This window comes from Thunnus maccoyii, chromosome 20, assembly GCF_910596095.1.
Source record: "Thunnus maccoyii chromosome 20, fThuMac1.1, whole genome shotgun sequence".
NCBI lineage: Eukaryota > Metazoa > Chordata > Actinopteri > Scombriformes > Scombridae > Thunnus > Thunnus maccoyii.
The window spans coordinates 4032289-4056093 of NC_056552.1; the positions used below are offsets into that span (position 1 = coordinate 4032289).

Consider the following 23805-nt stretch of genomic DNA (forward strand, 5'->3'; position numbering starts at 1 on the left):
TGATACAAATACAAAATACAGATACCAAATAACCAAAACAAGTTATTATTCTTATTAATAATACAATAATTATAATATAATATTAATAATAATAACTATTGTGTGATTGCTGCGGCTGAAAGTTTCATTGTTGCAAAAAGTTGTTTTCCTGAATGAATTTATTGAATTTTATATGACATCTTCTGGTAAAACATTGCAAGAGACTGCAGCATATTGAAAGACTGTTTGCTAAAGTGTAACTGCAGCTGATTCATCCACAAATTTACAGATTTCAAGACCCCCAGTCACAGAAATGACAGTCACTTAAGTCAGAACTCACACTGTCACCAGGGCGCCATCTAGTGGTAAAAAAAGGACATAACAGTGTCTCCGGATGAAATACTGTTAAATACTTTAATACAAGAACATTAGATAGTTTATCCATGTAAAACATTTATGATCTTAACATGTGGGTGGTTTATGAGAAGCAGTCCTGTAAAAAACGATGAATAAATAAAGTAAACAGTGGGGATGTGGGATTGTTTTTCCTTGAAAAACAGTGAAATGTTATTTATATTTAGGTGTTATTGCAATTGACACAATTAAATCTGTGATTTTTTTTAATATTTAGGAGTTTGTGTCCTAAAGTTTTACAAGATGTCATTTAGAAATACCCTGTTCTTGAATTTAGGCAAGTGAAGTTTGCAGAGAAATTGTTCTTTAAACTGAATCATTTGGAGATTATGATGTGAAGACTTTGTAATCCCAAACAAACAGGATTATGAAGCTTCATCATCTCCAGTTCACACCTCAGTCCTGTGAACCTGCAGGTTTCTTGATCCTCCGAACTACGACCCTGCTTCTCCTCCCTAGAGGTCGACCTCCTGCGTTGGTCGCAGCAGCCTCCGCCTCTCCTGACAGCAGCCCCGATGGTCTGGGTTCAGCTCGGGGAGGTGCAGGCTTCCTCCCTGATCTCACACCGTCCACAAAAGCCTCCACTCCGTCAAACTTGGTGGTCAGCTCGGCGAGACGCTCCTTCAGGGCGTTGAACTCCTTGTAGAGATCTCCCAGGGCGTCTGACAGAGGCTGGATCCTGAGGGATGGATCAAAACAGTCTTAATTACAGTTAAATGACTTGAAAAAACATTAGATTAGGGTTAAAAAGTGAGAGAAGGATGTGTCCTCACCGTCCGTAGTCAGGCAGCACAGTGTTGTGGTCATGCAGGAGCAGATCTTTGACCTGAGTCGTGATGGCGTATTTCCAGTTGTCTAAAACCAGCGTGAGATTGGCACAACTTCTGGTGTTCACTCTCTCTGCTACAGGTGAGTAAAAACACAGCAGGTAAAATATGAGTGAAGGTGCTGCAAGTGTTCTTTATCAACAGGCAATAAGAAAAACATACTATTTAATATTTTTGCAACTGCAATTATCATAAAATCACAGTTTAACCTTTTAACATCCACCGGGTCGCCGGCGACTCGCTTAAGCCAGTCGTAAGCGGTTTAGCATCACGCAGTAATGAGTCAAAGCAATCGGCACAATTTGGCCAATTGGAGATGATTGAAGAGGTTCAGGGACACCAGTGACACCACAAACTAAAAACTCCATGGCTCCCATAAGGTTAGGCCTAGAGGTCTGGAATTTTATACAGGTTGACAAGATGTAGAAGGTATATGGTGTTCTGCATAGTTCTGGCATAAAGCATGTCCTAATTATTGTTATTCAAATATGACTCATTATAGACGAGGACCAAAAACACTTTTTTGAGTCTTATTTGAATTGATGTAGTTTTGTTTGTGTTGTAGCCACATGCTAAACAAACACATTTCCAGAAACTAGAAGATGTCACTTGTCAAATGAAGCCTGATACATGCATCATAGCCTCACAGTTCTTCTGTTATAAGCTTTTCCATTTGGGTATGCCAAATAGGTGAACAATTCCATAAAAAAGGCTGGATGTTAAGGGGTTAAATGAAAAATGGGCAATAAATGAACTGTGGTGAAGTGGTGGAAGAAACAACCAATAATCTGATATCAGTAACAGCAAAGGAAAATGAAAAAGTCAAACATGCATTTACAATGTTAATTAAAAGAAGTTATTAAAATTAAAATAAATAAATTAAAAGAATAGAAGGAAGGAGCAGAAAAGAAGAGAGGAAAGAAAAAAAGAAAAGACTGAGGAAGATATAATTCTGAATTTGAATTTAAAACATAAATCTGCAAAGTAACCAGTAACTCCAGTAACTCCAGTAACTCCAGTAACTCCAGTAACTCCAGATTTGATGACTTGCAGGTCAGACGATGTCTAAATGAGCTCAATTTGAAAAGGTTTTAGATATCTAACTTTCATACAACTTCTGTTAAAACAGCATTTCAATTATCATATTTTAAAGTATATTTAGAGCCTTATTAAGATTGAAATATAGTGAAATGCTGTTGAAACAATGCTTACATGCAACCTAGATGTCTAAAAAACTTTCATTTTTCCAGCAGTAACCTTGATATGTGGACAGTTTTTTCCTGCAAAACACCAAATCAGTACTCAGGCTACTTAGATTTAGAAGCATTTGCAATATTTCTCTCTGAAATGTGGTGAAGGAAAAGTAGAAAATCTCCAAAAATGGAAATATACAAGTACTGTAAAGGTTCTTGAGTAAATGTTGTGTCCAACCTTCATTCTTATAATCCCACTCTGGTCTCTGGGTTATCTTCTGTTTCTGAGCAGCACACAGAGTCAGCGAGAAGATGATAAGAAGTCCAACAGTCTTCATCCTGACACCTTCATCTGTGAACAAACATACACAAACACACGTCACAAGTATCTTTTTTTACTATAAACCGCATTTAAAACGTGCATGTTAATCAAACCGACCTGCAGCGACAGACACCTGAAGTCAAACAGTTCCAGCGAGGACAAAGCTGACACTTTCCTTTGAAGAAATTATTGGGAGGGAGGGTCTTCAGGCTCCACTCCCATCTGAGGCATCGTATGTCATGACTTCAGCTGGATCACAGTCAAACAAGAACCTGTTGAAACTTTCAGAGCATCGAAATGGCAACAAAGGTTTAAAATCATTCCTACTAACACTTAACATTTAATGATGCGCAACATTTCCACAGAGAGAGAAAAAAATGTAAAATGTACAGTATATGAATTATAAACGCTGTAATGTGAGAATGTGAGTCTTCTGGGACCTTCAGCAGAGGTGTTTGATGTTTTTTTTTTTTTTACGGTCACGTCCGAACTTACACATTCCTTCATCTGTTGTCCATCTGCAGTCCAGAGGAGGCCGGCCGTCGTCTGAGATGATGAGGCTCAAGATGCAAAAAAAGTAAAAAAAAAAAAGTTATATTATTTTAGGATTTTTTTAAAGTCTAATTTTTTCTTATCAAAGACAAATAATCTTGTCAAGCATCAGAAGCACTGTAGGTTATTTGTTTCAAGGTAACTGGTCTTAATTTGTCTTGTGAAAAGTGGACAGTTATTGTCACACTAGGGGCGTCGCAATATAAATATATATAAAAGATGATTTTAAAAGATGAAATATTGATATCATGTTAATAATACAAAATATTGTTTAAATATAATATTGTTTAATATTGTTTAAATAACACACACACACATACCTTTGTTTATTAGTTCATCTTGTGGATCTTTTGTTTATTAGTTCATCTTATGGATCTTTTGTTTATTAGTTCATCTTGTAGATCTTTTGTTTATTAGTTCATCTTGTGGATCTTTTGTTTATAAGTTCATCTTGTGGATCTTTTGTTTATCTATCCATTAAGTGTAATTGTTCTTTAGTACAGTTATGGTTACAGACTCTTTCTCCACCTCCCTTCACTCGTATTCTGAATGTAATTAATTTGCCAGAAAAGGGACAAAATACACGATAAACAAAGTTAAAGATGATTTTGACTGATAGCATTTTTTATTATCTTTTTCAAATTTTCTGTAGATGTCGTGATTATATTGTTATTGTGAATTCTTTGTGAGAAAACAATATTGCTTTATTTCAAACATCAGAGCACAAGTAAGGTGTTTGAAAATATTAATTGCTGAACTGAGCTGAATTAAGGCCAGTTTAGTCCTAGTTTAAAGCATCTTTAACATTAATCTCTGACAGTTCATCTCTTTTTTGGTAATTATCTTTATATCTTACGTTTTGCTAACAATCTCTTACTAACCAAGATAAATACCTAGAAACATAAGATATACTGTATATACCCTCAGATGGTGTCAGGCCAACATGAAACATTAACGCAGCCAAATACACAAGACATGTGACACATGTACATTCATATTTCCTAAAACTGACAGTTTATTTCTTATATGAAGCCTAAAGTCTTTTTTTAAACTAGTTTTAAGGTTAGATCCTGTTAGATTTTTATGCTAGTTTCAACAAAACTTACTAAGTCACCTTTGCTTATCCCATTTGAAGATTTATTTTGCTTAAAATGATCAAATTTCACTACTTTAAAAGAATATTTTGCATTGTTTCTATTCGGGGAGTTTTTGCAGCTCACTCACTGGGCTGCACATGCTCTGATAGCTTGTAAAAAGATTTATTTCAGTCCACACAGTGAGGTGAGTTACAATAAATCAGCAGAAATCTGAATGTATCCTGGCGATTAATGTACAACAGGACAAACCTCGGTTGTAGTTCAGCTGTGTAAAAATAAAATAATATTTCTGTGCAGCAGCCTGTTGACCCAGTTTTCATGTTGATATATTTGGTGTTTGACGTGCACATGAAGATGAGAACCAGGCTGAATTCCAGTCTCATGAGACGATTGTCCACTTTTCAAAATATGCGATATGGCCAAAAGTATATGGACGCCCAATCGTGACTGTTGGAACATGTCATTCCAAAACCACAGATATTTATTTTATTTATTTCAATTACAGATTCTTTGAAGAAAACACTTCAGGGCTTTATACTGGAATATGTAATGTATTGATTTTATTTTGAAAGGATCTAGCTTAGCAATTAATGGTTATTTTCATTATTAATTAATCTGTCGATTATTTCCTCAATTAATCAGTTGTTTGGTCTATAAAATGTGAAAGAGGTCGATCATTTACTATAGAAGACTAAAGAGAGCAGGAAAAATTCACATTTGAGAAGCTGGAATCAGAGAATTTGACCAAAATAATTCAGCAACTAATTGATTAATTAACTAATCTTTGCAGCTCTGATCTAGTCGATGCTTTTATTTGTAGAAATAGTTGAGCAGGCTGATAACAATAATAAAAAAATACAAAGAGAGAAGAGGGAGAACATTTTAATGGGTTCTACCTAATATCTTCAACTGTAATTAAAATCTGCATGGCCAAAAGTATATAGACGTTTGAACATTACACCCATATGTAACTGAATATGTATACATTACATATTCAGATATATAATGTATGGATGTGTAATTCCACAACACAGCTATTAATCTGCTGCTATCACAGCCTCCGCTCTTCTGGTTTCAGGCTTTCCAGCAGATGTTGGAACACGGCTGCAGGGATGTTTTCATTCAGCCATCAGTGATGCTGGTGATATTTGGTGATCAGGTTTCGCTCACAGTTATTGTTCCAGTTCATCTAAAAGGTGTTGGATGGGGGTCAAAACTCTCTGCAAGTTCTTCCACACCAAACTAGGAAATCCGTTTTAGGGCTGCAACTAACAATTATTTTCTTCTCGTTTAATCGTTTTGTCTATAAAGTATCACAAAATAGTTAAAAAACGCCTGTTATATCTTAGAGCTCATGGTGTCGACCTCAAATGTTCTGTTTTGTCTGATTAACAGTCTGAAACTCCAAACTCTAAATATTCAGTTTACTATCATGACAAAGAAAAGCCTCAAATCTTCACATTGGAGAAGCTGAAACCAGCTAATTTTTGGCCTTTTTTCTTTAAAAAGTGACTAAAACAATTATTCAGAATTGTTGATTAATTTTCTGTTGATTGACTTATCATCGCAGCTTTAAACTATTTCTTTATGGACATGGATTTGTGTACGGGGTCATTGTCATGTTGAGACAGGAAAGGGTCCAGACACTGTTGTAAGCACACTGCTTTCTAAAATAGTGAATCATGCTGAGCTGAAATGAAACATTGATTAGCTGATTGAAAGGAAATTAATCGGCAACTATTTTGATGATTTAGATTTTTTTAAGCAAACATTTAATGATTCAGGCCTCATTTGATGACGACACCTTTTTAAAAACTATTTTCATAGGTTTTATTCAAAAAACTAATTTGACCAATAATTGATGATGAAAATAATTGTTAGTTGCAGCCCCAGTGTAAGATTTCCCTTAATTGACACTAAAGAGTTTTGCCCAAATGAAGAAACACAGCCCTACAAGCAGAAAAGTGGTGGGGTGTCCAAATACTTTTGGCCATATAGTCTAAAAGTTTTCTAATCTTTGCGTTCTCATTTGTTATTATTTCTCTCCCTCATTGCAAATAAATAAATATACAACAAATGAGAACTCTAGATGGTTTTAAAACTTAATTTGAAGTTAAAACACGTTTGCTTCTATTAAATTAAACCAGACAACAAATCAGACGTTTCTCTCAGCAACAGGAATTCTTTGTCATTTTTTTTTTTATTATTTTGTTTCAAATCCAGGTCAACAGCATACAACTTTCAGGGGTCCCCAGTTGTCTCCGTGGAAATCGAGGACCTGCTGTGACTCCAAGAGCATGCTTGCTCAGCAAACGGGCCCCTGGATCAATACAAAAGGAAAAAAAAAAAAAAAAAAGGTCGCTGCCGTCCATATTAGCATGACATCAGATAATCGCTCTCAAGAATTCACACACAGGCGGGGGGAGGGGGGGTGGGGGGGGTCAAGAAAGATATCATCATCACCGGGCAAAAAAAAAAAACAAAACAAAAAACTTTTTTTTTCTTTCTTCTCTTTTTCTCCAAGCATTTTCAAATGAATCTACAACTAAAAATATATTCTCACTTCATCAATGGAATTACTGTCAAGCTTTTACAAAGAAGCACACGTCTCATAAATAGTAAATCTGCAGCCCCGCTCTTAACTGAAGAGGCCCCGTTTCCCCCGGCAACAACCCGTCAGTATTTAGTGATTAGTCACTCAGTTTTTTCCTGATCATCCTTTTAGCTAAAAAAAAATCCCATGAAACTATTTAATATAACAGTGCACAAAGTTATGAGAGAGGGAAAAAAAAAACAACCACTAAATACCTCAAACTGAAGATGAAAAGTGAAAGTTGTCAGTCTACATCAGTCAGTGGTAAAAAAAAAAAAAAACACATCGAGGATGTGGATTAAAAGAGATTCAGGAGGGTTTTTTTTGTTTTGTTTTTTTAAGAAATGTCCAAATGTGTTAAATAATCCAAGTTTATAATGAGCAATAGAAAAATTATAAATGCATTCAAGTCATGCACGCTCAATTTGGTCACAAACCTCAATGCGATATTTGATTATGTTACAGTTAAATAGGATCTTTGAGATGCTCTGTTAAGCTTTTATATGCGGATATTTTGTGTTATTTACATCTGGACTAAAAGGTGATGCTACCAAAAAAACGTTTGATCCTTGCATCTCACTATGTTTTAAAAACACAACTGACTGTGTGAGGACAACAGCAATATGTACTGCTTGTTGGAAACATTGTGAACGTTTGGGGTGGAGCGGCTCAAATTAAATTAAATTAAATTTTAAAAAAAGAAAGAAATTGCCACCAGATGTTATTGATGTGAAACCAGAACTGAACTTTCATGACTTAAATGATCTCACAAGTTTTGGTCCCAATGTTGTTGAAAATCCAAAAGAAACAAAAAATAAAATGAAATAAAAGGAACCAGTTTTAACCAAACATCCTGATATGCTCACTGACTGTATTATGTTAAAGGGTTAGTTCACACAAATTATTAAACAAAACACCTACCCTAGTTGTATCTATTCATGTTTTGAGAGGTTTTCACCGACTACTTTCTGCCAAAGGAATCTGCTGGCAGCTGGATCTTTTAAATATATATATGTATATTTTTCAACACTGTGAGCACCACAAATTAAATTCCACACATGTCCATCGGACCGAGGCGGAGGCAGAAAGATAAGAGACAGATAAACTGCCATCATGGATAAATACAACTTTTCTGGAAAATTTTTTTTAGGTAATTTGGGTGAACTGACCCTTTAAAAGTGGCCTGTTTGCCTTTTTTTTTTAGTGCTTTAAAGGAGAGTTAAGTGCTTTTCACATTGTTTTCAGGCTCAGACTCTTATTTTTTTTTTTTAACACCACTGCTAACTGGAGAAATCATCAACTCCTGCTGGAAGAAGCTCAGGGTTTTTTTTTGCTTGAAAGTCTACAAATCAAAGCAAGACAACGCGATGCTCACTTCAAGGTTGTTGATTTCCTTTTTTTAAAAAAAAACAACAAAAAAACCACTGATCGTCGTCCTGCTGCCTGCAGATTTACAGCGCAGACATCAGATGAGACATGCGATACGTTAGGCGTCTTTTTCTTTCCCTGCGGTGACCTTTGACCCCCCTTTTTTTGCACTCTGAGCAGCAAAGTCTTTGAAGGCTGAGTGATGGAAGAAAAAAAAAAAACCCACCGGGGCCCATCAGCAGAGAAAACATTGGTTACGGTCTGGTTCCTCTGGACCGGCGCCAGCAAGAAACCAAAGAAGAAGAAGAACCACAGGTAGGGAGTGACAAAGAGGAAAAGTGGTGAGCACCAGTTGTTTCTAGAAGCACCTCACGACTAAAACAGTGCGATTTAGTGACAATGATTATAAGTGACGGTGTCCTCGGGCGGGCGGGGGGGACGGGAGGGTGAGGGTGGGGTGGGGTGGGGGACATACAGCTGATAGAATAAGCTACATATTGTGCCTGCTCAAGTTCAAATCACCAAAATCCGAAAGCTACAATTCCAACGAAGCAGCGAAAAGATGTTTAGGAAACATTTTTAAAGGAACGTCGCCAGCAGCACGTTGTTAAAGGAGAGTAGCCGTTAGCCTCGTCGAATTCTTTCTCAAAGTAATTTAATACTGAAAATATAAACTGTCTGCTTATAAGTGGAGCTCTCAGCGTTTTCAGGTCTGGGATTGGACCGATGATTGTACTTTAAGAGAGAGAGAGAGAGAGAGGAGGGAGAAGGGCGGCTTGTCAAAGAGACCTATAAAAACCTGACTGAGCAAAGTCCACACTGAACAAAATTTTAAGGTATCGCTACGATCAGATAAAAAAAAAAAAAAAAGAAGCTTAATTAAATAAACAGTATCATTCCTCAAATGTATTTATACACAGCAAGATTTCCAGAAGATGTCATGTGAGAGTGAGAGGGGCACTGATGTGAGAGATTCATCCAAACACTCGAGTCTTGTCGCTGTTGTCCTGAGTCACAGCAGGATTTATTTGAGCCGTGAAGAGGCGGGTGGGGGTTGATTATTTTGGGGGGTGATGTGGTGGGTTGAGAGGGAAAAAGGGGCCTCAGCCAAAAGTGCTTTACCTAAACGTAACCCCCTCCCTGCCGCCGCCGCCGCCGCCACTCACAGGAGCCACTGTGAGGAGGGATACAAAAAAAAAAAAAAAAAAAAAAGAAGAAACACAGTCTGGTTTTACTTTATTTACTGGATTCGATGTAAACGAGTGCATCCTTCTGCGCATCACAGCAGCCTGCGAGATGGGAAGGACAAGAGGCTTCGAAGTGAGGCAGAAAAAAAAAGAGGGGGAGGAAAGGGGAGGAAGAGGGGTGAGGAGGGGCATCCAAATCTTGCAGCTGGTCCAGGTGCAGTGATGTCATTGGCGAGTTAAGAGGAGGGCTGGGCGGGGGCGGATCAGATTAGGGACTAGCGGTGGAGCGTGGAAGCGGGATGGGTGTAAAAGGGGGTGGTGGCGGGGGGTTTAACTGCGGGGCAGGCTGCACATTTCACAGTGCTCTGTGCCAGGCTGGTTCATGAAGGTGCAGTGGACGCAAGACCACATGGCTGAGGAGGAGGCGGGGGCGGAGGTGCCGCCCATCGCCCCGTAACCGAGAGAGCTGGAGGGCTGCCCGCCAACCGTACCTGGAGGGACAGGAGAGGATGGAATATTAGGACTTAAACTAATGATTATTTGTTTTACTGATTATTTTTTCAATTAACTGATGCATTGTTTGATCTTTAAAATGTTACAAATGCTAACGAAGCTCTATGTAAAGTGGAAAAAAATACATTTCAGCAACTACAAAACTGTTATTTACATGTAGAGCTGCAACTAAAACTTATTTTCAGTATTGATTTATGTGTCAGTTATTTTCTTGATTAGCCGATTAGTTATTTGGTTCATAAAATGTCAGGAAATGGTGAAAAATATTGATCACAGTTTACCAAAAACTCAAAATAACGTCCTCAAATGTCTTGTTTTGTAAACCAACAGTTCACAACCCAAAGATATTTAGGCTACTGTCACAGAGGAATAACGAAACCAGAAATATTTAAAATTTAAGAACCAGAGATTTTTTCTTTCATCACGTTCCCAGAACCCAAATTAACGGCTTCAAATTGTTTGTTTTCTTTAACTAATAAATAAAATCTATTTTTTTTAAATCTTGTATTTAATTAACATTTTTATTCTTTTTTTTTTTTTTTTTTTTAAAACACACTTTAAAAGACTAAATATGATTTAAATATCAACATGTTTAAGGGCTACTGGAGCAAACTAGATGAGCAAAAGTGACAAAAGTACTGCAGAACTTGCAGGACTGTCATCATAAAGTCTTCCCGTATATGACATCTTAATGTAGCCAGCTATCACCTACATAACAACCTGACTGAAAATAACCTTTTTGTGCACATTGTAATAACTTGATTCTCACAACGTGGAAATTACACAGATTATGTAAAAACAAAACTGTGAATTGATCAAATTAATCTGATTTATCGCCGAGCAACAGCAGCAAATCCTCACTTTTGAGAAGCTGAAACCAGCAAATATTTGACATTTTTTGCTTAATAATTTCTGTTGATCAATCATCTGATCAACTAATTGTTTCTACAGAATAGATACATCTGTGCACAAACTGAGCTAAGATCAGGCCGGGTAAAACTGAGACTCATTGATCAGCGGCGACTTACTGCACAGCTGCTCGATTGTAGCCCACTGCTCTGACTTCTTCCAGGTCTGTGCTAGATCCTCATTAGAAGTCTTCACTGCGTCTAGTAGCAGCCCGATGCTGTCCTGCAAAACATACAAACACAAAAACACATCACCTGCTTTTTGTTTGGAACATCTGGATTTCAGAGAAGAAGACTTGCACATCTGATCGAGCAGTTCATTATTATCTAAACACGTCGTCATGAAACGGGGCCACGAGCCAGTTTGAAAATCTACTCGGCATGAAAGAGTCGCTGAGTGAAAACATCCTCACATCAGTAACGGCTTCCAGACCTGGACAGGAATGTGGCCATATTCTAACCTTTTCCTTGCATTACAAATGGAAAACAAATGAGACACCAGAGTAAGAAAAAGAAAAAAAAAAAAAAAAGGGCTCGGAGGTAAAGACTTACGCTCAGAGGCATGACTTCATTGGTGACGAGGAAGAGGAGCAGATGGAAGTCCGACACGACGTCCAGGAATGCCGTGGAGGTGCACTGGGACAGGTATGTCGCTAAACTGTGGAAATCCTGCAGACACACGTGAAATAAATAACGATGTATAACGTCCTCTGACCTCTGGAGGTTACGACTTCGTTAGGGGACTCTAGTTTTCTCAACTTGTGACCCGTCGTGTCAGAGAGAAATACAGAAAGAGACAAAAGGCAAAACGACAGCAGCTCCCACCACTTTAATTATATCAGTTAGTCTTAATATGAGCTTTTGTTGCTGCAAACATGCTTGATAATTACAGAACTCAGTGGATCTCAGTTGTCAAAGACATTAGATGATTATTCGGAACTGAAACTGTGAATTTCAGACACAACAATCTGTCAGACTGTGAAGAGTGTCTCCACAGACACTGCACCTTGAGATGTTGTGACTAAAAATAAGATATTTCATCTAACGCATCCAGTACAAAGACTCAGGATGTGTTACTCCAGGCTACAGCTACAACTGATGATTATTCTCATTATCGATTAATCTGATATTAGTCTATGAAATGTTTAAAAAAATAGAGAAGTTTCTTAGATCCGTTACATCCACTGTGATATCTTCAATTTGTTTGTTTGTCCAAACATTAAGATATTCAATTTACTGTCATATATGACAAAGAAAAAAGCAGCAAATCTTCACATTTGACAAGCTGGAACCAGAAAATGTTTGGCATTTTTCCTTAAAAAATGATTAAATGATTGTTCAACTATCAAAATAGTTGCAGATGTACACTATTTTGTGTCGATCGACTAATCCGTTAAACTCTACTGTTGGCCAAGTATCCAAAGTGGGAAAAGCACATTTCCACAACTCAAAAACTGTTATTTACATGCTGTACTGTGTTAGCTAGGAAGCCTGTCACTGACCCAAGTTCTGCTTTCTATTTCCATGTTTGAACTAAACACCAAGCAGCATATAAATAAGATAACTTTGGATTTGTTTGTAGGCCTGGAGCTTTTACTTTTTACTTAATTATGCCAATTATTTTTCCAAGCAGCCAGTCTTTGTGCTAATTTAGGCTAAACATGGTTTCTCTCTGTGCCGGACACATTGATCTTCTCATCTGACGACAAGGAGGCATATTTCCCAAAATGTGTCTTTCTTCACTAAACCATTCAACAAAACCACGTATTACTTCATGACGACACTCTTTCATCTCATTGTTTCTTTCATGTCATTGTTTCATCTCTTCATTGACACATGTTGAATTAGAGGTGAGTCGGTTTAGATAAACAGGAGTTTATCTCAAAATGACTCACTTGTGTCTCTCCAAGGATATCACGATTCTCGATGGGGAAGCGTTGTGTGGAGCAGAAGGTGTACTGAGGGTCCTTTGGAAAAGTGGTGGTTATCTGTAGAGGAAAAACAAGGCAGGTGTCAGCACATCGTATTCATAAGAAAAGATGCTGCGTAAAACAAACGACAACAAAAACACACACATCTGCTAACACATCGTACTCACATCTATAATAAGGTACTCCACAGGAAGAGGCCTGGCTAGAAATGTGACGTCATTTCCAAATTTGTCTTTGTCCTGTTGGATGGAAAGAAGAAAGAAAAAAAGAGTGAGGTCACCAACATGTGGAAGAACTGACTCATAATATCAGGCTGCAATAGCAAAGAAAGAATCTGGATGTCATTAATCAGCTCAGAAACCATATTTAATCATCTGTGTGATGCTCTGTCAAACACATAAACCACATACTATTATATATTAAGCACAGTTACATGTTAACATAGGTTGCCGTTACATGTATGAAGTCTCACCTTGAAGAAGACGTCTGGTACGTACTGCTCGGGGCTGGACTCTTTAACGTAGCCCAGCTCGGGAGCGTCTTTGCAGGGCAGTAGGCACTCGTCTCTCACCAGAGCCATGCACTGATTGGACACCTGGTATCCCTCAAAGTGCACCTGGTTATCTGGACCACCTGCGCACAGAGACGGAGACAGACAGATAATAATCTCAGTCATCAGATACTTTACATCTGAGTGAATTCTAGCTGTTGAGTAGAGTTACGTTAAACCTGTTTGAATTAATAGGGCTGTAGTCAACCAAAGAAAATCTTGGTCGACTGAAATCGTACATAATCTTCAACTAATCGATTAGTCGCGGGTAGGTTGGGGGTGGGGTAACGGGACAGAGTGCACAGTGAACTCACATTTCTCCGTTTTGCCTCTTCAGGTTATGCTAACCTATTGTTGCTAACTTTGGAGCTAACCCCATTCACTTCTCCAGCACTTGAGGAAACAACAGACTTGACTTTTTAGCATTTATTAACTGTTACACTGTAGTCTGAACTGTACATTTACCGCCAGACTGAGAACTTACCGCTAACTTTTTCCTCTGCTCCGCTCGCATCCACAGTCACTTTCCTGCCGCTCTTTCCCACTCGCTACACAAACATACTAAGCACTGCCCTATTCCTCAACGGAGTTACACTACCGATGTATAGCGTATTTAGGGCATTAAAAAAATATCTTTAGGCGCTGATCTCGGCACAACTGGTTTCAGGAACTCTTTTAAATGGAATGAATTGCAAACTGCCTTCAAACTAGAGTCTTTCATATCCTTTACAGATTTAAGAACTTTATTATCTGATGTTTTCATGACTCCTGTAACAGTTTTTATGAACTCATTGTTGATTGTCTGGCCTTAAGTTTTGTTGTTTCTGTTTGCTGGTTGTGTGCTTGTTCTCAGGTCTCTCTTGAGTAAGTATAGGACCTGTTTTATATTCAAATACAATAAATATGGTTAATTCTATATAGGATTATTATAACATTATTAAACTGTGTCAGTGTGGTGTGTTCAGTGTCTATCTAAAGCCTCTTCAGCTCTACATATGAAACTCATCTGCCAACAGACTGCGGCTTTACAAGAGGGAGAGTAAAAACAGATGGACTTTCCCCTGACTGGCATTAGATGTTTACCCTTGATGCCAGTTTTGGCTGCCAGTTACTCATCGATGCAAATGACTGCTATGTTTTATGCTTTTTTTGGGGGGGGGGGGGGGGGGGGACAAGTATATGGGGAAGTTTGTAATGAAGGAAAGTGTAAACAGTTGGATCCCACAGGCCAAACAAAGAGCGTCTGTCCTGGATTAAACTGCTCCACCAGCTTCAAAACTACCAAGTGAACCATGTCGATACTTAAGAATAAAACAAAAACAAAGACAGACAAGTCAAAAGCTTGAGTATAATAAAAAGAAACATTATTGTATCTGCAACTAGGTGGTCAATAAATGGTGAAGTTGCTCAATATCATGTGACTTAAAGTTAAAACAAAGTAGAGGAAGATTTAACTTTTCATGATAAATGGTTGTTTTTGACAGGTGATCAAATCTTAATTTACTATACTAAGAGTCATCTGTGAGAGTAAAAAAAATGTGGGAATGGAAAATGCACTGGAGCTGCAGCGGTTAGTCGATAAAACAATCGACAGAAAAGTAATCGTCAAATATTTTCATTAGAGATTATTCAATTTCAATATCAAACAATATCAAAATGACCAAACTCTGATTTCAGCTTCTCAAATGTGAGTTTTGTATTTCTTCTATTATATTAAACTGAATAACTTTGGGTTGTGGACTGTTGACACCTCTTTCGCTTCACATCATGTTATAATTTCAGTCACTATCAAATGTAAGGCTTCAGTGCAGGAAATTAAAAAATATATATTAAAAAAGTAATAAATTATTTCTGTTAAATATTAACAAGCATTAACTAGTACCACATGTCACACCCTATACTGTATGAGTAATCATTTTTAGTTTCACCCTGAGGCCAGAGGAATAGTTACAGAGATTATTTTCTGTCAAACATACCTGTCGCCACCACGGTCACAAATTTGGACCCAAACTGGCCGTCTCGAGAGAGTCTGCAGGGGTTTGAGTGTTGATTCTGGAAGTATCCTGCTGTGATGCACTCCTCTGCACTCAGGTAGTGCGAGTCCTGTACAGAAGGAAAGACGATGATAAAACATCAGGTGGGAAAGAGGTATATATTAGTCCGAACAGATCGTGTTTGAGGCGGCTGCATCCTCACATTGTTTCTCGTGTAGCGCACGGTGCCTCTCCTCATGTCCTCGGAGAGCAGGTCAGTGAAGATCCAGCCCACCTGCACAGCGGAGGACAGGAAAACTGATCACCTTAATCCACATGTCACAAACATCTAAAACAGTGCAGAGGAACTGCACCAAAGACAGGAAATATAAATGCTGTTCACACACAGAAGAAATCAACCTGCATAAAAACAAAAAGGTCTTTGTCCTTTTTGATGAATATGCTCTGTAATATATCTGATTTATAGCATAGCTTTCCATTAGCCATGTAGCATGTTCAACCCACTAATGTGAAGCTGTGGTTTTGCAAATAAATGCTCATGTATAATATGTAGAAATACAGCTGGTCTGACTGTAGTACACTGGAACTTAAAGACAGAATCACTGCAGCCTGCACCATTACTTCTGCAGATGTTTACACAACTTTTTTTACGATGCACAAGTCAGGTCATATACAGTATATAGCTTAAGTATTGTAAAGTTTATAATGTATATAATGTATATAGATTGACTTCTTTTTTTGTATTTATTACACTTAGTTCTCATCTGTTTTCTGCCTCGCTGTAACATGTATATTTCCCCTCTGGGCATCAATAACGTTTTATCTTATCTTACACATCAATTCCTGTGCCAAAGCCTTCAATGTTTAGAACACACTGATGGAAAAATATGAATCTGAGTTAAGCCTTGGGTTTACATTTCTGTCACACAGCTGAAGAGGAATGAGTGTGAAACAAAATAAGGTAAGAAACAACTTTATCAAGGACACTAGGAAACACAAGCTGTGTCTTAAATCCAGACAACACACTGATTCTAAGCAGGTTTTGAGTCTGTGGTGTGTTCATACTGGAAAAGTGTCAAATCCCATAAAGCAATGCACAAAGGAAATAGAGGAGCTGCTCACATCTGGAAAAAAATAAAGCTAATAGTGGATGGTGGTTAAACTGCTCCAGGAGAAGCTCAAAAATTGATAAAAAGGAAACATTTTCCTGTCTGTCTTTTTGTTAGGTTAAACTGGTGAACTGACATTCTGAAGTCGCAGTTTGATTGCCTTCACACAGAGTAAATATAGCACCATTTCCTATTCATACTGGCTATTAAAAGATCCCCTTCAAATGTGCTTTCAATGTAAGCGATCGGGGGACAAAATCCACAATGTGTCCACACAGTCATTTAAAAGTTGATGTGAAGCTTATATGAGGCTTCAGCAGTTTGAGTTAGTCAAATCAAGAGGAGATCTGACACATTTACAGTCTTTTTAGCATCAAATTGTTTTCCTGTTGAGCTGTGGTGGAAGTATAGTAACAAAAAGAGGGACTTTGGCACTAAAAAGACTGTAACATTGAAAGATATCTACGTGATTTGACTCATTTGGACGCTGAAGCTTCATATTAGCTTCAGATAAACTTTTAAATACATTTTTGCACAGAAGGAGGACTGTGGATTTTGTCCCCCATCACTTCCATTGTAAATGCATTATAAAGGGATCTTCTAATGGTCAGTATGAACAGGAGGAATGATTACAGCAAGAAAAAACTAATTTCGATATTTATTTGGGCTTCTGACTGTTGGTTTAAGAGACTTGAGAAATTGTGAACCCATCCTTTAAGCTGAGGATAAACCACTTGAGATGCACCATCTAGTTTTCAAGGGGAAATACTATGAAGATAAGTATACACTGTATACAATTAGTGTGTCATATGACTGTCAAACAGAGCAGCTGGGAGAAAAGAAGGCCAACCTTGCGCAGGCCCAGTTTGGCAGCAATTTCATCCACAGCTGCAGCCTTGGGATCATCCAACATTTCCAGGCTGTTCTGAGAGGCATTCTGAAACACAGTAGTGACAATATTAAATGAAAACTAAAAGAATTAGCACAAGGTTAATGAGCACTTTCACTCATGGATGGAAGGACGATTACAGGACTCTAAACATACCAAGAAAAAGACTTGAAGAGTTGAAGTACATGGCGACATATTAAGAAGCAGTCTCTCACCTGTGGGGGTTCGTAGATTGCGGCCACCTCGGCTCTGATTCCCAGAGGGATGTCTTTGTGCTCGGTGTACCTGCCGTACAAGTAGCCCATCCTCTGACTGCCCGTCTTCCTCCAGAAGTCCAGGAAGCGGTCAGCAATGGTATGGTTCTCAAACATGATGTTGTCCACGTGTCTGTATTTCTGGGAGAAGAAGAAGAAAAGAGAAAATTTAATTCATGCGTGTCTTCAGATCTGGCGAAAACACATCGGACTGAGAACATACCTGTCTGTTTAGTGTGATGGCGCTGGGCTGGCATTTGGTGCAGATCCCCTCTGGCCAGGGAGGGTGGCCTTCACAGCCCGACTTGATCTTACAGCTAATGTTCTCCAGAGCTGCGAACTTCCCTCTGCAGGAGGTGAAAGCGGCGTTAGAATCTGACAGACAGATCGTGTGTAGAGATTAAAAACAACTGTTGGTGGAGATTCTCACTTATCAGCTCCCCCGGTCAGCTTTCGAATGTATGCGTGGAATGACATGTGCTTGACCGGTGGGTCGAGGTGATTCAGGTAGTCTTCGTCAAAAGGCTGGAAATGAAAGAATCCAGAGCTTCAATTAGTAAAATCAGGCTAAATCTGTCGTATAGTAGAGGTGCTATTATTGCAGCCTTTCAGGTTTAAGAAGCTAAAACCAAGAACGGATTCTCTTACCTCTAACGGTACACAGTGCACACATTTGCCGAGGGAACCATGGCGACATCTGTAACAATAAAAGGACCATTTAGGTATCTTATCTGTTATCTTCATCTCTGTTTTTAATCGTTGGTGTAAAAACAACATGTGTGAGTCTTTCTCACAGCTGTGGATCTTTGTTCCTGTAGATCTTGCCGTCTTGCTTGGTCAGATACTGATCGATCTCATCCTCTTGGACCTGGGGTGCTGAGAAGGACCGAGGGATCATGGAGGACGATGAGGAGGATGAAGAGGATGAGATGGATGGTAGTGATGAAGATGAGTGCGGGGTAGCCGTGTCCATAACCTCCCCGGAGGAGGTTGAGGATCCTGAAGGGAACAGATAGAGCATGTCGCCATGCCTGCGAGAAAACCCAAACAGAAATGAGATGATTAAAGCTTCACAGTAGTTTTTCAAAGAATGGAGCTGATAAATAAAGCAGGTGGCAAGAAAACAAGGTTACCTGGTTACTAAGGCAACCCACTGTAACCTGGTTACCATAAATGGCCAGACATAGGCAGCAGATCAGTAACCTACTGATCTGCAGTGAGCGTGTCTCTCTGACTTTGAATGTATTAGTGACAGACGGCATGAAAGTGTCTGAATTTAACAATCAGATGTTCAGTGGTGTTTATTAAATTATTTTAAATACAAGGATGCATCGTTCTGTGTGATGATCCCTCCTTTCGTCCAGCTGCTCCGCTGTGCTTTCTCTGTCTGCAGTCATTTGTTGTGCACATGCGCACTTGTAAAAAACTGATCAGAAACCCAGTTACGCTTTTACATGGCAGAGAAATCTACCTGAGGAAATGTGCATGTAAATGTACCATTTGTTTGTAAAAAATATTACATAGCTGTCACACATGATTTTACTATGAACATTGCCAAATCAAAGTGTGTTTATGAGTGTTAGCTTCTATGTTTGAGTATTACTTTTTGTCTGATGGAATATTTGAATATCACAGGTGTTGTTTTGAGGAGATACGACTGATAACTAGAGATGATGTATTAGCAAAATGTGTAAGATTCATCTTCTAGCAGCCACATGTGATGTAAATTTGGCTTGATTAAAAACAAAAACAGAAGAAAACACTACTTAGTGTATGTTTCACGTGTATGATCAACACGGTTTGCTATTACTCACTTGATCTTAAGCAGGCTGAGGGTTTTGTTCTGAGAAAGGATCTCCCCGGTCTTGTTGCGGTTCAGGTAAATAGAAAACCCATTGGAATTGAATCCAAACTCTTTGGCCACCTGTGAGAGACACATATGTAATGTGCTGATTAGAGGAGCTGAAAAAGGCTCTGACAATTTATCAGCATACTGTCTAAAAATCAACATATCCACGAAACGGATTTGATGTGGAGAGGGTCAAAATACACAGTCTGAGCTTATCACTGAGTATAAATGTCTTCAGAATCAACGTGTGCCAATGAAAAAGGTGCGTGTAGAAGGTGTCCCAATCTTTAAAAGATCCCGATCACTCAGTCAAAGCAGATTAGCAAAGAGCCTCTTGGCACGAGAGAATCTGAGCTTGCAGGAACACCTCATGAGGTCGTTGTGGGTTGAGTGAGCCAAAATAAGCTATTAAGGGCGCTGAGGTGGTTGGAAAGAGTATCCCATGGCACTTTTTATCACCACAGCACTTATCAAGCAGAGAATGAGCCCGGTGCTATATTTTGCCCCATCACTTGAGCTGTAAATAAGAGCTTAATGTACTTCTGAGCTGTACTGTTGACATAAGAAGAGGACGATTATCTCGGCATTAAATCTGAATAAATAGACATAAAGACATGTAAACCAGCAGACCATCATAAACCATCTACTGGTGACTTTGTAGCATATTTCAAGGTAAAGCCAGCATCACAGTTAGCACAGTGTGTGTTATTTATTCATCTTTAAGGTCAGTGTTGGCAAAACTAAGCGGAGAACAGTCGAGCATTGAGTTCTTTGAGCATAAAATCATTATTATTTTTTTTGTTCAAGCCGCACAAAAAGAACACAGTGTAAGATATAATCGATGCACGTCGGGTGAAACTGTTTCACTGTCAGCTGTATGAGACAGAACATCACTTTGAGCTCTTTTTATTCTGCCTCGGCTGCAGAAATATAACCCGCAGTGCTCAGACCTCAGTCTCTGCCCGGTCTGCCTCTCACCCGTGGTTTTCTATTCCACCCATCGCTGGCTGCACATCAGTCGAGAATGAACACTACTCCTTCCATTGATCTCCAGGCTACATCATCCTGCCTCTACACAGATACATGAATTTTTAATGAGGTTCTGCTGCAATGCTCCTCTGTCTGTGACCGGCCTGCTGGAACACGGTTCTATTTTAGTCTTTCAAATCCCGTGATTCAAATGCATTTGTAATTATTATTTTTTATGTGCTTAGGTGTGAACAGAGAACAAAACTATGACACCTGGGCTGTAAACCATAACCTGTCAAGCAGTGATGACCAGGGTACAAAGTAATGCATCTACTACACTGCCTTAACACACATTCCCCCCGGAAAGCCACATGTCAATATAGGAAACCAGCAGAGCACTGCAGGACTGACCTGCTTTGCACAGCTTCATACATAAATGAACACTGAGCAGGCATAAGCAAAACCCAGGGAAACACAACTGTTCTTTATGACAACAATGTACACCTCAGTGCTTGTACTGCTGTAGACACATTGAAGAATAGATCCACAATTTTTTCCAATGTGTCTTAAAATAACAGTCAGGTGTCCATATGAACAGTGAAAGAGGTTTTCCTCGCTGTAATCATTCCTCCTGTTCATACAGGCTGTTAAATGATCCCCTTAAAACATGCTTTCAATGTAAGTGATGGAGGCCAAAATCAACAGTGTGTCCACGCAGTCATTTTGTGCAAAAATGCATTTAAAAGTTGATGTGAAGCTAATATGAGTCTTCAGCCTGTTGAGCTGCAGTGGAGGTATAGTAATAACAGATATGTGTGTTTTGCGGAAATTAACCAAAGAATTCAAGGTTTGAAGAGGCTAGAATGACAAACAACAGTATGATGACCTCTGTTGTCAAATACACACGTGAGAATTTGATATGACCTATTTGACTTCAAAGATGTTATGTTTTACACTTTGTACCTTCTTCAAAAAAGCAGCAGCAGTCTCCCTCTTGGTGGAAGGAATTTTCTTCATTCCATCTGGGGACTGTACCCTGATGATCTAAAAAAAGACAACAACAAAAAAAAATGCATTCAGTTATCAGAGTCAAAGTTACCACTTCAAACAGCTCTATTGTTAGCTACATACAAACAAAAATAACACGGGCCTAATATAGTGCAGTACAGCACCTGTCAGCAGTCGTGGAAAGTAACAAAGTACATTTACTCAAGTACTGTACTTAAGGACAGTTTTGAGGTTCTTGTACTTTACTTGATTATTTCCATTTGATGCTACTTTATACTTTCTATTCCACTACATTTACTTAACAGCTTTAGTTACTTTTCAGATGAAGACACAATGGATAATATAACAAGCTTTTAAAATACAACACATTGTTAAAGATGAAACCAGTGGTTTCCAACCTTTATGGCTTTTGACATCTTACAAAAAGCAGTGTGTAGTCGGGGTCACATTTCACATGTCTATGAGTTGTTAACGGCTCCACCAAATAGTGATTTTTCCTTCTAAACTCACATGCTTTCATTTCAATAAATGTTCAAATGATCCAATATTTCACTAAAAATCAAAGATTAGAGAAAACTTCCAAAAACTGAAAACAGATTTGTGAATCAGAACTTTGTTTTTTCTTCTTTCCTCTCCCATTAATCATCTCACGACCCCTCAGATTTATCTGCTGACCCTTTGGAGGGGCCCTACCCCTAGGTTGGGAACCGGTGGACTAAACTAGGTAACTGTATATAAAGTAGTTGAAACTAGCTCCACCTCCAGCAGCTACAACAGTAACATGCTGCTCTAAGACTGATGCTTCAGTATTAATAATCTAATGATGTCATATATAATAATATATCAGTCAGAGGGACCAAACCACTACTTTTACTGCAATACTTTCACTACATCAAGCTCATAATACTTATGTACTTTTACTGTGGTAGGATTTTGCGTGCAGGACTTTTACTTGTAATAAAGTATTTTTACAATTGTGTATTGGCACTTTTACTTAAGTAAACCACTGCCTGTCAGTCAAAACACAGAAGCTACTCCCCCTCTGTGTCGGTGTCAGGACATTATGACAGCGATGACAGTGCAAAACAGTCATGTAAACGTTATCTCTCCTTAAAATTCATTCATGTGACTTTACGACATTTAGATTTAGACGGTGAACTAACTAGAAATAAAGCTCAGTAATGGGGTTATTCAGAGCCAGCAAAACAATGTCACTTTTAGTGAATCAACAACATGTTGTCATCCTTCACATCCACCGTGCGTATACTAGCTCACGTTTAGCTACTGAGATGAGAAAAAGGAGTATTCAAGACATCTTTATTCCTGAATTTAGTTCTCCTGTTAGCCAGCAATGCCTCTTTTTACTCGGATGTCGTCAGCTTAGAAGAGCCGGTTAGCTGAGCAGGCCCCGGCTAACGTTAGCTTCCAGGCTAATTCTGCTGCCTCATCACTCCGGACTTCGGCTAAGAGGCTAGCTGCCGTTAGCGTCAACACAACCAGCCGTTATACTCACAATATTATCCGCCATATTGCTCAGGTGAGCGCTCCCGGTAGATGTACAGCCGTGTTATTAGACAGACTCGGTAAAAACAAAGTTCACGTAGCGTTTACTGTCTGTTTGTCAGCGAAACTCCATCCCACACAACTCAAACACCGGGTGTAGCAGACATTAGTGCCCGATCGCCTCCCACCGGTCCCACAACGAAGCGACCCCGGCTGAAACAAGCTGTGTTTCAACTGGAAGCGCGTTCCACCGTTCTGATTTTAATTACAGTGGTACAGTCTGGTTCTACAGCGGTGGAAGAAGTTCTCACATCGTTTACTTAAGTAAAAGTAGCAATATGACAATGTAAAAATATTCCATTACGAGTAAAATTCCTGCATTTAAGACCTACATAAAGGGCAGGTTCACATTTTTTCATCTTTTAAAACAACAGTCAGGAGCTCAAATGAACATTCTTATAGTAATCATTCCTCCTGTTTATACTCCTCATAATATAAAGGTGGCAGAAAGACATTTAAATGCATTTTTGCACAAAGTGACTATGTGGATCAATTGTTGATTTTGGCCCCCATCACTCACATTGAAAGCACATTTGAAGGGGATCTTTTAATGGCCAGTATGAACAGGAGGAATGACTACAGCGAGGAAAACCTCTCTCACTGTTCATATGGACACCTTACTGTTGTTTTAAGACACACGTGAGAAATTGTTAACCTGTCCTTTAATGTTAGCTCTGAATATCTTGTTAAGCTCTGGATATAGCACAGTTAGTTATTGGCAGGCCCATGTGTTTTG

The 23805-nt window shown here is 38.7% G+C and overlaps 1 protein-coding gene across 1 annotated transcript; it reads right to left on the bottom strand.

The window, feature by feature from the left end:
* Positions 1–9226: 9226 nt before the first annotated feature.
* On the bottom strand, positions 9227–23224 carry nploc4 (NPL4 homolog, ubiquitin recognition factor). The gene is made up of 17 exons (XM_042398304.1): positions 23020–23224; positions 21462–21542; positions 19495–19604; positions 18475–18711; positions 18329–18377; positions 18111–18205; positions 17904–18027; positions 17642–17821; positions 17388–17474; positions 15631–15702; positions 15411–15537; positions 13357–13517; positions 13052–13123; positions 12849–12941; positions 11506–11622; positions 11074–11176; positions 9227–10023 (listed from the first exon to the last, which is right to left on the bottom strand). The coding sequence occupies exons 1-17, from the start codon at positions 23032–23034 to the stop codon at positions 9863–9865; spliced, it is 1884 nt and encodes a 627-aa protein (XP_042254238.1). The 5' UTR covers positions 23035–23224; the 3' UTR covers positions 9227–9862.
* Between the last annotated feature and the right edge of the window lie 581 nt (positions 23225–23805).